Source organism: Tinamus guttatus, unplaced genomic scaffold (assembly GCF_059628265.1).
Source record: "Tinamus guttatus ecotype Peru unplaced genomic scaffold, ASM5962826v1 Tinamus_guttatus_pri_ptg000055l, whole genome shotgun sequence".
Lineage (NCBI taxonomy): Eukaryota > Metazoa > Chordata > Aves > Tinamiformes > Tinamidae > Tinamus > Tinamus guttatus.
In genome coordinates this window covers 289,806-305,485 of record NW_028288589.1, presented here as the reverse complement: position 1 = coordinate 305,485, position 15,680 = coordinate 289,806, and the positions used below count along the sequence as shown (strand labels likewise).

Here is a 15,680-nt window from a genome sequence, read left to right as displayed (position 1 = left end):
CCTTCTGCAGTGTTTTATCGTAAGAACACCAGCAGAACAACCACTCCCATTATAACATCTGGGACAACTACACTAAAAGGTGCTCCTTCCAGTACAGACACAGATATCTCTGCCTATAGCATGAGCCTGGGGGAATATTCCAAAGGGACAACCCAGAAATGGGGAGGTTGGTAATACCACTCACTCACATGGGAAAAACACAACTTGGCAGGGATCCACAGGACAGGAAAGCTGGAAAGCTGGTAAAATAGAGTATCCTAAGATCTAAATAGTGTATTTGGCATCTGATGGTAGAGGAATCATCCTGCTTGAACAAGCTGTCATTCTGTCCTCATCTCAAAATAAGTCTGGGGGACAAAAGCCCCCCAATAGGAAGGAAACAACTCTCAGCTTGTCACCAGAGCTTGTTATAATGTCACCCTGCTCAACTCACTCACTGCCTGAAGGCCTGGTAGCAAGCACTGGAGGAATCCAGCAGGATGGAGCAGACAAGGGGAATGGTGCAGGGGGCTGGATTCTTCCTCCCAGTGCATTTCAGCACACTCCTGCTCCCCTAGCTTCCTCCCAAAATGCCAGAGTTTTGCACACGTGGCTAGAGGCACTGCTTGTTCTGAGATACTACACGGACATAACTCGGAGCACATCTCTCAGGAGACAACACAGAACTGCCCTTTCATTTGAAGAGGCGGCTTATTCATTCCTTGTTAATAATTAAATTGTGAATATGTGTTGAAGGCATGAGCATACACTGTGTCTTTTTGCTTCCTTTGTGGAGGTGGGGTCTTTTGGGACCCAGGAGGGCCAAATGCAAACACTGGAGAAGGAGGAGGGGGCAAGGGCTGCTCCCGGGTACGGGGAGACGATAACTGCCTTCCCTACCGTAAGGGACATAGAGGGATTTGATCTGCCCTTTAAAGTGGAGGTTGGAGAATTGTAATACCTTAAGTGAGGGCAGAAACCATTATTAGGGCTGTTATCTCTATTTGCTGTGTTCGTCTGTATTATGTGTTGTATCCTTTGTATAATAATGCTGATGTGAGGTATGGTTGAAAGGTGGAGATTCGGATAATCTATAGAGTCACAGAAAGAAGATGTTTGCCTGCCCGGCCTGCACAATAAGAAGCACAGGGGCAATTGCTCAGCCAGGCTCACAGCCGACCTCAGTTGAAGGCGGCTGCTCGACCGGGCTTGCAGCGAACTTAACGGCGAACTTCCTCTAAACTAGTTTGCAGATCAAGCACCCGAAAGGGAGGAAGATGAGAAAGGCAGGAGCCTCAGACTGACGGCTGGGACCACTTACTGGTACGCGCACCTGCGCGACCAGGAGGGAAGGTTAGGTGACTGAAGGCGGAGTTTGTCCGCCCCTCGGTTTGCCTGCTGGCACGTACTGGCCCTACGTGGCAGGATGCACCGGGCTTAAACAGACAGTGCAGAAAGAGGAGGGGGGGGCGAGACTCCTAGCACCGGCGCCAAGTTGGGAGCCTGTCGGCCACCCTCCAATCTGCCCACCTGAGAGAACGTTCAGTCTCAGTATGCTGCCAGCAAATGGTACCTTAAGAGTAATTATTCATACTTTGCTTCTTTAATGTGCTTTCACCTGAATAGAGGCTCTCTGTAGCCACTTTCTTTGTGTGATTATTGCCAAATCCCAACCCCACTCACAACGTAATTGGCGACGAGGATGGGCTTCGGCAGTTGAAACAGTGGGACTCACTAGTGGAGTGCACAGCTACGTGAGGTCGTGCCACTGGATAGAAACTGCGTTTGTGCTGTTTGTGTGTGTGTGTGTGGTCTTTAGATCCCCGTATGCTTTGGAGTTTATTCCATTTAAGATAATATTCGGAACACTTCCCTCCGTATATCTTATTAATATTGGGAAGAATTTGGGTAAACCTACTGAGATCAAGGGACCGTATGTTGTAGTTTATAAAGGAAAAGAGCGGGATCGGTACAGATCGGGATTAGAAAGGGAACTCTCTTAACATAGCTAAGTGGGACACAGAGATGAGAAGATAGATATGAGAACTCACAGACCAACAGGATGCAGATGCAAAGATGTACATGACAGGCTAAGCTTGCGCAAGTGAGAGTTAGTAGATAGCTTCACTATGTGTGTATACCAATAATAGACTAGATTAGGGATTGTAACCTAAAAAGAAATGAGGCATTTGGCTAAAGCACGGCATTCCTTACAACAACCAAGGACAGGCCATTGTAGAAAAAGCCCACCGCACCCTCAAGCAACAGATAACCCACCTTGGGGAGGGGGAGGGTTGTACAGGAGGAGTACCCCAGAAAGAAGAGCAGAGAATTTTAAGCTGCGCGCTGTACATTCTAAACCATCATAGCTGAGGGGAAGGGTCGGAAGCCCCATCCGAGCTCACTTCAAAAGAGGAAAGCAAGGAGCAGGGCAAATGCCGAGAGTTGCGGGCATGCTGTGGTGCAGATGGGTGAACGGGTGGAATGGGTTCCAGCGAGGTGTATTAAACCAGAGCTAACCGAGACCCGAGATGCTTCTTGGCCTACAGGATCGAATGATCGGGAAGAAGAGGAAGAAGGAGGAGCAGGCGTCGCTCCTGCAACTAGAGAAGTATGAAGAAAAATATGAAAGACTGCATGAGGAAGAAAAGCGGCACAGGGCGCGTGTGTGACGGACGCGCCCCCGCAAAGAGTATTGTACTATATTGCTTACGCTTGCGGTAATGCAATAAGGCCAAACAGCGCAACCAAACATGCGCTTGTGGTAATGCTACTTGCGATAAGGATGCCTATTCTGCTTTAAGCCGCCAGTAGTCTAGCTTTGCGGAGGCTTAGTTATATTTTGCGTATACCCTATATTACAATATAGATAAATAGTATAGATAAATAGTATAGATAAATATTCCGAGAAAGACTGTCAAGACCTGGAGCTCTTAACTGGCTAACAAGGTGCTTAAGACAGTCCGGGATCCGAAGTGGATGCAGGAGACCGGTAAGGCCTAAGGTAATAAACTGGGAGAGGCCTTGGGGTTGCCGACAATAATCCAGGTGGACGCACCGAAGGAGAGTCGGCTGGGAATTGGGAGAGACGTCTCCCTGTTCCCTTGAGGAAAAGGGGTTGGTGTGGGACAGAAAGTATTATAATTAGGGGACAAGGAAAGTCGACACCTTGTCTCTAGACGGAGATTGTCCTACTATCCCTCCATGAAGCCATATTGGTCGTTATGGATGCTGTCATGTAGGGGGGATGTAGATACCTGGGCTTTACTAACCTCACCTTCTGTTGTCTGACGACAGAGGATTATGAGAAAGTAGGCGACGCCTTTACCCCGACCTTCAACGCCATCGCGACCAGCCAAGACCTGCAATGGATGGCCCAGTCCACGGTTGCCACCTCCGCGTTGAGCCCGTACCCTCGCTCATATCCCTAAGAATGGGTGGAGATACTCGCCGTGGAAGCTGAACTGCTACAGGGGGCAAAGGTATGCCTACAGAGAGAGGTTGCTAGGCTCTGGCAGGAGAAGGAGGAATTAGAGTCCATGCTAGAGGCTCTCTGCCCACTGTGCAAAACCAGCTTTGATAACAGCTGGACTCCATCATCCAGCGGCCCGGTGGGGGAGACGGCCCCACCGTCCTCTTTGCCCCCTGATAAAGCCCAAAGGTCTGTCACTAGGCCCATTAGGACCTATAAGAAAGTCATTCAGAACCCCGAACTAGGGCTTGGAATGTTCCGAGCTCCACAGGAGGAACCCTTAGCATGGGGAGGGGGAGATGTGGATGAGACCAGTTTGAGAAGCCAGATCAGGCTTAGGCTGGCCTCACGGCTTAAGGAAAGAGTCAAGACAGCGGCCTGGCTTGACCAGACTTAGGCTAAGAGGAAGGGTCCGGTGGTTGGAAGATATCACGATGTCTAGGGGGAAAGTCTAGGGGGAAGTAGTGATAAGGACAATTTTAACCATAAATAGAAAGGCTGCAATTGCATTCCACATTAAGCACTTATTAAGTCAGCTTCCGCATTTGAAAAGAGTATAACTGTAGTAAGCAACAAGCAATAAACGGCATTCCACTTCAACCATATTGGTGTTACGTGGTTTGTCCCCTCACGGGCTGGGGACGTCCCCGGAGGACCGACCTCCAGGTGTACACGTTTCGGTGCCAGGCCCGGAGAAGGCCACGAGCCGAGACCGGAGACAGCCGCTGGCAACAGGCGGAATACACTCCATGTTGACCGGAGCCCGGATACAGCCACGAGCTGAGACCGGAGACAGCGGCCGGCGACACACTTTTTTTTTTTTTTTTTTTTTTTTTTTTTTTTTGAAAATGGAGAAGGGATTTGACAATGTTAATGTTGAATATGTAGATTCTATTAAGTATTTTGTGCATAATTTGCAGAGGATCAAAACACTTGAAAAACAGATGCCATATGTAGAAAGACCGTAAAAATCTTATTCCTCAAAGTCCTATTTGATGATTCAAATTGTCCGCCTGCACCACTGGGGGTAATTTCAGGGACTGTTGTTCAATGCAATGGATTATTTGTGTATGTGAGAAGGTACTGTGAATAAATCTTTCAGAATGATGCCCTCAATACTTATATTTAGCTAGTTAAAAGAAAAAGGAAAAGAAATAAAAGTGTTTTGCTCTTCTATTCTGCCTTATATTCTTTCTAAAGTTACCTAGAACCTTGTCCACCAAGTGCTGATTCTTTTCTCCAAAACCTGCTGCTCAGAGAAATTAGTCCTTCTAGCTCCCTCAAAAAAACTGAAGGATCAGTCCTTCTACAGTGAGATTTATTCCACCTAAACTATAGATCATTTAGAGATGAGTATTTACTGATTTATTTATTTGACAAAGGAAGATTTTAGAACACTAGTTAGCCTGGAAAAAGGCATTTTAGATGGCTAAAATCAAGGAAAGAAGCCAGGAAGTAGTCTTTCAGTCAAGGATCCAATGGCATTGTCCAGATCACAGAGACTCACAAGACTTTCTCCTCCCTCTCCTCCAAGGCAGACCATGATTCCTTACACATTTTACCCTTCAACAATACCCCAAATACACACACACGCACACAGAACTATGTCGTACAGTCTTCAGGAAGAGAACAGAAACCAATGCTGTGATTTCCCTGGTTACTAGGTGAATTAGTCCTTCTTTGATGGTTCTGATAATCCTCCATCATCGTATTAACCCATGCCATAGCATCTTAATCACAAGAACCTTGCAAAACTACTTACCAGCACTCTATCAGGTGTTCCAACTAAATTTAAAGAATATATAAGCACTCCTATGGCTTATTCTACTGGAACAAGTTCCTGTTTCTTTACAAAGCCCTAATAAAATAAGAGCACATATAAATTATATAATTTCTAGCAGCACTCATCAGTTGTTGAAGACTACTGTCCTAAAGCATTAGGAAGCATGTTTTGACATACCGGTTCAGACAGAAGGCTGTGGCACAGTGGAAGAGGACTCCGCTCATGGTTGTGTCTCATCGAAATACTCAGCCAAGCTGCTGAAGTGCCACACAGTCACTGTTCCTCAATATCCAAGATCTTCCAAACAACACAAATTTGCACTGTAAGCCAGAGTCAAAGTTTCAGGTGGTTTTAGCAGGGGAAGGTCTTCTCTGCACCCAGAAGTACTCACAAAATCTCTTCACACACAGTTGCTCCCATTGCAGTTTGACTTCTACCCAAACTAAGGACCAACTTATTAGTGCGATGCCCAGCACTTGCTCCTTTCTTGAAACAGCCTGTGCAATATGTTTAGAACCTGCCACAGAGGCTGTGTCTATCCTATTAACCTCAACAGGAAACAAGATACATTCTCTTCACTCGATGCCAGATATCCAGTGAGTACCATCAATGCATGGATGCCAATACACTGCTTTTTCCCCTCTAGGATGAGGTTCCTGCACCAAAAATGCAGGTCCTGGCCTATGTGAAAACCTAGGATGATTTGAAAAAAAAATCGAGCTCATGTTCCAGTGCCTTGGCACAGCTTACCTTACTACAAGGGATATAGGGGACAAAGACAGTATGTCCAGATCTCATAAATTTCCAGAAAGTTTGAATGATGGCCAGACCACTGATTCCTACACCTCTGCTCATTTTTTTCTGGTTCATTTTACATAAAGAGAACTGGGAAATTTAGAAGAGTTGTTCTTGATCTATTAAGTTTGCTACTGAGATAATGATGGACCAGAAAAAATTTTTCATGCTGCTAAAAGAATGCATGAGTTGTCCCGCCTATACTTTATAAAAGCATAGAGCACTGCAATATTTGACCTTAACAAATGGTCTGCTAAAACCTCAGGCAGTTCACGACATGTCTAGAGAAATCACCTATCAGACCTTAGAGGAGCCCCAATATTTGGGCTGAAGTGGAAAAGATATTTGAGATATCTCAAGACATTCGAGATGAAACATTTGAACATCTTCCTGCACTTCAGGATGAGAGGAAATACAGTCAGTCACCAATGCGTATGATAACTGTTGCTCACTTCACAGGTACTAACTTGTAGCAATTATTAGGACTGAACAGGTAAGAGGAATGGAGCAGGGGGCTGGACTCTTCCTCCCAGTGCAATTCAGCACACTCCTGCTCCCCCAGCTTCCTCCCAAAATGCCAGAGTTTTGCACACGTGGCTAGAGGCACTGCTTGTTCTGAAACGCTGCATGCACATAACTTGGTGCACATCTCTCAGGAGACAACCCAGAACTGCCCTTTTCTCTTATTTCAATAGTCAGCATCTAACTTATTCCTCATTAACAGTTAAATTGTGAGTATGTGTAGAAGGCATGAACATGCACTGTGCCCTTTTGTCTCACAGCTGATTGGCACACAGCTGATCGTAACCCCTCGACAGTTTTCCAGGACACCTTCCAAGTAGGCAAAATGGCTCAGCCTTTGCTCCAGAGACTCTGATAACAGCACAGACTGGAGCAACAGCAGGCTCTCTCTAAATCCTCTTCCAGGGTTTCCGCCCAGGGACTCACACTGCCTTGCTCTTTAGCCTAGAGCCCATTCTTTAGGATGCTGAGTCTTCTCCTTTGCCTTCGGTCCTATCTCTGCAGGGATCATGGCTAGGGAGTTAAGAGCAAGGAAATCTGCCCGAGCACTTCAACTCATATGGGCAACACATTCTCACCCCACAACCAAGTATGATTTCCCCCACTACTCTTGTTCTAGAAAACTCTTCCAAACACTATCCTAGAGCCACAGCTCATCTGCACCAGCCAGGGCCTGTGAAAACACTGAATGATTTTTTCACTGTGTCTTCACTTCTCTGTTCCTCACTCTATCAGGCATGAAGACATACATAGAAAAACTCTACCTCAGCCCTCTTTCCTCAGACAAGGCTATCTCTTCTCAGTTTTATTTTCAACGCTGACTTTCCACTCCCAGGGAATCCTGCAGACTCTTCTCTCTTGCGTCTTCTTGAAATTACTATGGTCAGAAGTCCAAGGCAAGGAACTTGCCTTTGAAGACGCAAGTCCAGGCCCTACTGCATAATAATTTCATAATATAAAGAGATTGAACTTGAAATGTTTTTACCAGAGGTTTTGTTTGGTGAAAAAGAAGCTTCAAAGCTGCAAGTAGCTTTATAGAGAAAGACAGAAAAGGAGGCAGACAAGAAGAACCTAGTTTTCAATGTATAGTGCAAAGCAATAGATATTGTATATAAATACAATTTTTATGATAATAATAAATAGGCAGTCTTTTGATAATCTAATACCACCAAAGTCTGGATAGTTTTAAGGAAGACATTGAGACAGCAAGGCATAAGAGGCATCCTTAACAGATAGGGATGACCACAGAATATGCTTTGCAAACATGTTTCGCTGGGGTTCCATGTCCTCTGCTGCCAACTATTGTTTGATATGAACTTGTGACAGATGTGCTCCTTCCCTAGCAAAACCTGACCTCTCACACGTAGCCCTATTCAGGCGTTAACTACCACATTATCTGATCTTGGTAGTTGCCTCTCTGATATCTTCCCCCATTTGGACATTAACCATCAATAACAGTCCTGACGGCTGCATCCTGATGGGGGGATAAGGCTATTTGTGCACACAGCAGCCAACGGTCATTTCTGAATTGAAAGAATGACTGAGTCAATCGTCTTATTCCATAAATATGGGGACAATCCGAGAGCCCATTGAGCTCTCCTTGCATCGCAGTGGGCTGCATGCCAGGATCTCCCCTGGAGCAGGGACTCCTCTCAAGGACACTCCTCGGAGTTGAGAGATCCTTGCCACTACAGATTCGTGGGAAGTGACTATAGCGCACTCTCTTTCTGAACTGGTAAACCTTACTTTGTGCACAAATCCCTTTTAGTCATAAGCCGTTGACCAGGTCTGCGACTAGGACTGGATCCAGCCGCACCCAGACTCCTCTCAGAAGGAGTTTGGAAAGCAAGGGAGTCCAATTTGAACCTCGTGACCCAACGAGAGGTAATTCTGCGTGTATCTTGAACATCTGTGTATATCTGTGTATATCCATGCAGTAAATAATAAATCATCTTGCCATAGAATCTCATGAAACCACTGTCATTATCAAGAAAACCTATTACTATTTCTTTCCCACAAGTGAAGTGCATTGTGTCACTCACTCCCACCACCCCTCATTCTGTGACAGTACTTTAACCCATTAAGTTCAAAGTCCTGTTTAATCTGTTATTGAATTGGACTGATGCCCCAAGACTTATGTGCCAATGCACAGGATTCGTTTAGAAAGCCACGTGCCTCCCATTAAAGAGTAGCCAGCTTGGAGCAAAGAAAAGCAAAGCACTGCACCCGGTGCAGAGAGTGCCTAGTCGGAATTATGCAGTGAAGCGAACCCAGAAGAGAATTCCTGTCATCTGTTAGCATTGAAAGGAATATCTCTATTAGTATATGAGTATATTAGTGCTTCAGACTCCTGACTTCTGACAAGAGGTTGCACGTTGCCTTGCATTTTCCTCTTTCCAGCTAAGCGAGTCCCCGCTGAATGACAATGGATTGGTTCAGCTTCGCTCCTGCAGGCTTAGTTGTTGTGCTGATTCTCCTGCTGGTTCTGAATAGAGAATATTTCTGGAAGAACCATGCAAAAGGGGCCTTTCCACCAGGACCTACACCTCTACCCATCATAGGAAATCTGCACATCCTGGATCTGAAGAGGCCTTATCGGACAATGCTAGAGGTAACCTCTTCTGTTATTCTTTTTCTTACATCTCCCTGTGAGTCCAAGGAAGATTTTGATACACAGTCAGAGCTACACAAATTTCTCTGAGCATAGAGCTTCAACTGCAACAAGATTTACTCTTTCTTCTAAATGCTGTTCCCATCACTGGAAGTTCAAGATAGGATGTTGCTGTGGGTGATGTGAGCCTTAGCATTGTTCCCTTAAAAGCAGTAACTGTGGACTCAGTGAAGTGCAGTTACCCATGGTGTCAAGCGTTTGACTGTGAACTGAACAGCTCTCACAAAAATTACTGAAAAATTCTCCTTGTGTTTATCTCTTTAAAGCCATGCATAGATAAGCACATCTATGCTTACCTATGCTTACAAGCAGCCCTATGCTAGCCTAAAGAGCTCTGAATTATCTTAGTTACCAAGTCAGGGCCCTGAAATGTTTCTCTCTGAGGGCCTTTCAGCGCTGCTAGCATGCAAAACTAAAATTCCTAGACTGCTTCATGCTTTTGAGTATTCTCCCAACAGGGCTGCATCCATGCCACAGTCTGTATTTTGTCCTTCCATTGTTGGATGCTCCTCAGGCATGGTCCTACTCTGCTATGCCATCCTCACTTACCTGGGCACTCAGAGCCTTTAAGCTGTTCTCTTCAAAATGGAGGAGATTGCAGACCCTAACATGAGGCATTATCTTCATAACAGTTACAGCATTTCCATGAATATTTCCATGATCTCCACAGTCTGGACATTCTAGTGTTGCATGGAAAGGTGTAAAAAAGAGTCTTGAACAGGCTGAGAATTAATTATTTGCGGCTTTCTGGTTATTGTCTGACATCACTGTCTCCCTTCATCCCACTAGCTGTCCAAAACGTACGGCTCAGTCTTCAGCATTCAGATGGGGCAAAAAAAAATGGTAGTGCTGTCAGGATACGAAACAGTGAAGGAAGCTCTGGTGAACCAGGCAGATGCATTTGCAGGGAGACCTGAAATCCCAGTCCTTGGAAAAAGAGTAAAAGGAACTGGTGAGTTGGCTGGTGAACAAGGATGGACGCTTTTGTGTCTGGTGACCAACTGTGAGTAACTTACATGTTGTTAGAAGTCAAGCCATGTTGACTTGGAGACTTGGAGAAAGTTTATTGGAAAAGGCTCTCAGCAAGAATAAGAGAGTATGATAGGAATAGGTGCAAGGAAAGTAAATTGCAGCACCTGCTTTATCTAAACTTCTCTGAAAATGTCAATGAGAATTCCTGTGGCTTTGCTAAGACGCATGTGGATGGGATTCACTTGACCAAGTGGGAATATTTTCCACACAGATACCCACATCAGAGGCTGTCACTTATTTCCTATGGTTTATGGAAGAACACTTGCACTCCCTAGCAGGATTTGCATCTATTCCCAAAGAGGACATGTGTGATAACAAGCACACCTAACTTCCACAAAGAAGAGAAGTTTATGTCTCTGCTCTAATCTGGGATGAACAAAATCCTTAGTCTATCGAAAGGCATCAGCAATCATGTGAACTCTGAGCAGTGGCTGCTTCTCTCATAGCTTTCACCCAGCATTTATTTCCTGTCTCATTTCACTCTAAGTGAGGATGCAATGTACCTTGAGAGTTTGAAGTGTTTCCTACCAGTTTTCCAAGTGTTTCCTTTGCCAGGATCCAGAGTGGGAAAGGGATCTTTACCTGTTTCTGAAATTTCTAATTCTGTGCTTTTGTTTTCCATTTCAGGACTTATATTCGCTAATGGGGAAAACTGGAAAGTGATGCGAAGATTTACTCTCACAACCTTACGAGACTTCGGAATGGGCAAGAAGGCTATAGAGGACTTCATTGTAGAAGAGTGTAGAAGCCTGGTAGACACCATTGAGAAGCACAAAGGTGAGCAGAACTTTACTTCAATAGAACTTCTCTGATTTTCCTAAAGTCTCCTACAAGAATACCAAGGATAAGGAAGAAGAAGGTCATAGCTCCCTCAAAGATGTTCTGTTTTCCAGTATCAATGATGTCATGAGTTTACATCTATCTGACAGAAAGGTTTATCTGCCTGTCTACCTGGCAATTGCATGCTTCACGAATGTTCCTCATTCAGTCAGATGGAGCATGGAGTATTCCCACTGTAATACTTTGATTTATCTGAATAAGTATTAATCATATGTATGCACAACCTTTTCCCATATTAGGGAAACCCCTGGAGATGACCCTTACGCTGAATGCAGCTGTTGCTAATGTCATTGTGTCCATATTGCTTGGAAAACGGTATGACTATGAAGATCCCACATTCAAAAAGCTCCTGTCTCTGGTGAATGAAAATATCATGCTTCTTGGAAGTCCATCAATTTTGGTAATTCATATTGTTTGTATAGTGCTCTTCAAAGGCAAGCATTACACAGATGGTAACCGCACACTCCCTCACTCATCACCATCACAACACATCTACCTGCACACAGCAGATGATTCCCCAAAGGGACCTCTCACACAACTTATGAATTTATCCTGCCAGCATGGCCTGAGAGATTGCTAGTTCCTCATTTCAACAAGTGGAATCCAAGACTGTAATACAATACTAGGAATGTGTACCCACAAGACAAAAGTTAGTCAAATTTCTCCATCTTCCACAACTAGCAACACGATCAAGAAACAGCGTGAGAACAAGTCTGAACCTTCTCCAGGGAATTGTGTTTATAGTCAAGGGCACCTACAGAAAAGAAAAATACAACACTTTTCAACTACTTTTGATGAGTATGATTAAGACATAGTGGAGAAATTTTAACCATTTTTCATGGTTGTCCAGGGAGGAGAAAGGACAAAGAGATAGTTTGCATCATAACCATATGAACACACACTATTTTCAATAAGGACTTTTGTCAATATGCACTGCTGAGCTGTGATGTGTTTTCTTAGCAGTTATTTTTGCTTTCTCTCCAACTCTGCATCTTGCAGCTGTTCAACACATTCCCAGGCCTTGGATTCCTCCTGAAGAACCGCAAAACCGTTATAAAGAACAGAGATGAAGTTGGTGAATTTATCAAGGTCACTTTCTTAGAACATCTCAAAACTCTTGACAAAAATGACCAGAGGAGTTTCATTGACTCTTTTCTTGTCCGACAACAAGAGGTACTAGAATCCCAGCAGCTTCTTCAAATCTCCTTGGTTTCCTTTGCTCACTTTGAATTGACAGCTTTCTGTTGCTCCCTTGGTTCATAAGTAAAATAAAATCCCTATTTCACCAAGCAAAGATGCTATCTTTGCTTATAGTTTCACATTTCTTTCCATTCCCTGGAACTTAACTCTTTCATGAGATTTACATATGAAATTAATCACTGGTCCTGCAGTTTAAAAGGGCTATTTGAAAGATTTAATCAGGTACTATTGTTAATAATTCATTTTTTTTTCCAGGAAAAAGGTAACCCCAATGGGTACTTCCATAATGAAAACTTAAATGAGATTGTGAGAAATCTATTTGCAGCTGGCATGGAGACCACATCCTCCACTTTGCGCTGGGCCCTTCTGCTAATGATGAGATATCCTAAAATTCAGAGTAAGTGGCACATGGCATCCAGCAGCCTGCTTCTTACCAGGTCACGGTGCATGGGACTCCACACTGGGCAGGGCCAAACAAAAAGTGAATTCCCCAGTTCTAATTATTCCTAGCAGGAGAGAGCTTGGAGTGAGAAATCTGTGTATGACCCCTATTCTTTCCACAGAAAAAGTCCAAGAAGAGATAGAGCAGGTGATAGGATCAAACGCCCCAAGAATTGAGCATCGAACTCAAATGCCATACACAGATGCTGTTATCCATGAAATTCAGCGATTTGCCAATATCGTGCCATTGAACTTGCCCCATGCGACTACGACAGATGTCACTTTCAAAGGCTATTTCATCCCCAAGGTGAGAAGTTCAGGGCATTCCTTCTCTTGCCCTTGTCTCTTCTGCAAAGTATCCCCTTTTAGGTCCTGCTTGTGTCAAGAGATGCTCACTCTGGCATTCTCAAAGCTACTGTGAGAGTAGTTTCCATGTTAAACAAAGTGGTATTCTGGAGCTCCAACACTCACCATTGCTGTGAAAATCACAGCAAGGCTGCTAGCAATGGAATAACTACTCTGCTTTGGCTTGCAGGGAACCTACGTCATCCCCTTGCTGACCTCTGTCCTGCGAGACAAATCCCAGTGGGAGAAACCTGACATGTTCTATCCTGAGCATTTCCTTGACTCCCAGGGCAAGTTTGTAAAGAGGGATGCTTTCATGCCTTTTTCAGCAGGTACCTTCTCTTCTACTTGTCAGGCTCCGAGGGGAACTGGGCATCTCAGACTTACTTTCCCCAGTGAATAGATACCCAGGACTAAATGCCATTGTCCTGAGGTCTCTTGTCTTGTGGCCTTCCCCCAAGTCCCATGGTATTGCCCATGACTATCATGGGAACATGGCAAATGCACCTTCTCTACCTTTACTTGGGCATTCAGCGTGTAGCACCTCTCTCATCAACATAAGTTCCTCATCAAAACTCCTCAGGAATAGCACAGAGCCAACAATCTGTCCAGCAAAACTATCTAATTATCCGAATGATAAAGTGTGGTGTCCCTGCCTTCCTGGGGACTGAATGAAGGCATAGCATCTAGGAAAGACATCAGCCCTGTTTGCACCCACTGTCAGACAAGGTCATTGCAATCCATTCACAACAAGGAAGGCCTTGACTGGTCAGGCCAGGCCTTGACACTTCAATACCCGTCCAGCCTGATGCATCACGTCCCTCTGATGCTGGGTATCTTGATCCTGTATGGGGATAGCTATTTCCAACGAGGGTCAATAAATACAAGAACTAATCTGTTAAAGCAAAATCAGATTTGGGGTGGATAAGGGTCCTACCGAATGAATATAAGATGCCCCTCTGACAGTTCCCAGAGATATCCTCTTTGCTTTTCCACTCACATCTGCTAATTTCACAAGTCCAGCTTTACCAAAGAGCCTGAATTTTGAATTTGCCCACTCAGAGTTCAAAGCCCCTGACAACAGTCCAAGAAGCAGTTTTTACTGACACTCTTATGCCATTCTGCATTTCATTCTAGGACGGAGGATCTGCGCTGGCGAGACTCTTGCCAAAATGGAACTCTTCCTCTTCTTTACAAGTCTCCTGCAGCGCTTCACATTCCAACCTCCTGCTGGTATTTCCATCTCAGATCTGGACCTCACTCCTGCCGTTGGGATCACAACCCCTCCACTGCGTCATGAGGTCTGTGCAGTTCGACGTTCCTAGAACTTTTCTCGGACGTGATCCTTCTTCCAAGACACCAGAGAAAATATCCTAGTTCTTCTCTAGTCGCACATCTGCAGTTTCAGAATCCAAGAAGGGATTTATAGCCCAACCACATCTCACATCTTAGCTCAAGGTGTTTCACCCACCTTTATTCCAGAGGCGAGTTCTGACTCTCAAACACTATTTGAAAGGGAAACTGGTGGTCACTGAAAGAGCATATCACACAAAACACAACAAAATCACACACACGCACACACAAGTATAGCTTAACAGTGTAGAAAAACAACATTAGATGTCAGTCTGACTCAGAATCACAGAGAAGATCCACAGAAGACCATTGCATGATAGTATACGGAAATCCACTGGATGGAAGATGATAATGATTTTGTTGACTTCAGCAATAATGCAGATATTAATGAAAATGATTAAACCTCGAAAAAAATAAAAAATCCTTCTCCACTGAGGAATCAAGCTGTTCTCAATGTTGTCTTAAAAGCTGCAAGATCCTCTTGCACACCTTAAAATGTCTTCTGTGGAGGCACTCTTGTTTAGAACAGACAACCAGTGCTGTGCTTCCAGTGGGAAATAGATGAACCTGTTCTGTGTAACCTTGAGGGCAACCACCATCTTCTTGCTCATGCTCCCCTTCTGCAGTGTTTTATCGTAAGAACACCAGCAGAACAACCACTCCCATTATAACATCTGGGACAACTACACTAAAAGGTGCTCCTTCCAGTACAGACACAGATATCTCTGCCTATAGCATGAGCCTGGGGGAATATTCCAAAGGGACAACCCAGAAATGGGGAGGTTGGTAATACCCTCTGTAACACAGACCACTCACATGGGAAAAACACAACTTGGCAGGGATCCACAGGACAGGAAAGCTGGAAAGCTGGTAAAATAGAGTATCCTAAGATCTAAATAGTGTATTTGGCATCTGATGGTAGAGGAATCATCCTGCTTTGGCCTGAAGCAAGATAGTGAACAAGCTGTCATTCTGTCCTCATCTCAAAATAAGTCTGGGGGACAAAACAAAAGCCCCCGAATAGGAAGGAAACAACTCTCAGCTTGTCACCAGAGCTTGTTATAATGTCACCCTGCTCAACTCACTCACTGCCTGAAGGCCTGGTAGCAAGCACTGGAGGAATCCAGCAGGATGGAGCAGACAAGGGGAATGGTGCAGGGGGCTGGATTCTTCCTCCCAGTGCATTTCAGCACACTCCTGCTCCCCCAGCTGCCTCCCAAAATGCCAGAGTTTTGCACACGTGGCTA

At 44.7% G+C, this 15,680-nt stretch overlaps 1 protein-coding gene across 1 annotated transcript; it reads left to right on the top strand.

The window, feature by feature from the left end:
* Nucleotides 1-8,972: 8,972 nt before the first annotated feature.
* On the top strand, nt 8,973-14,556 carry LOC104579399 (cytochrome P450 2K1-like). The gene is made up of 9 exons (XM_088540090.1): nt 8,973-9,162; nt 10,012-10,174; nt 10,882-11,031; nt 11,334-11,494; nt 12,094-12,267; nt 12,550-12,691; nt 12,858-13,042; nt 13,271-13,412; nt 14,218-14,556. The coding sequence occupies exons 1-9, from the start codon at nt 8,977-8,979 to the stop codon at nt 14,403-14,405; spliced, it is 1,491 nt and encodes a 496-aa protein (XP_088396216.1). The 5' UTR covers nt 8,973-8,976; the 3' UTR covers nt 14,406-14,556.
* The last annotated feature ends 1,124 nt before the right edge of the window (nt 14,557-15,680 follow it).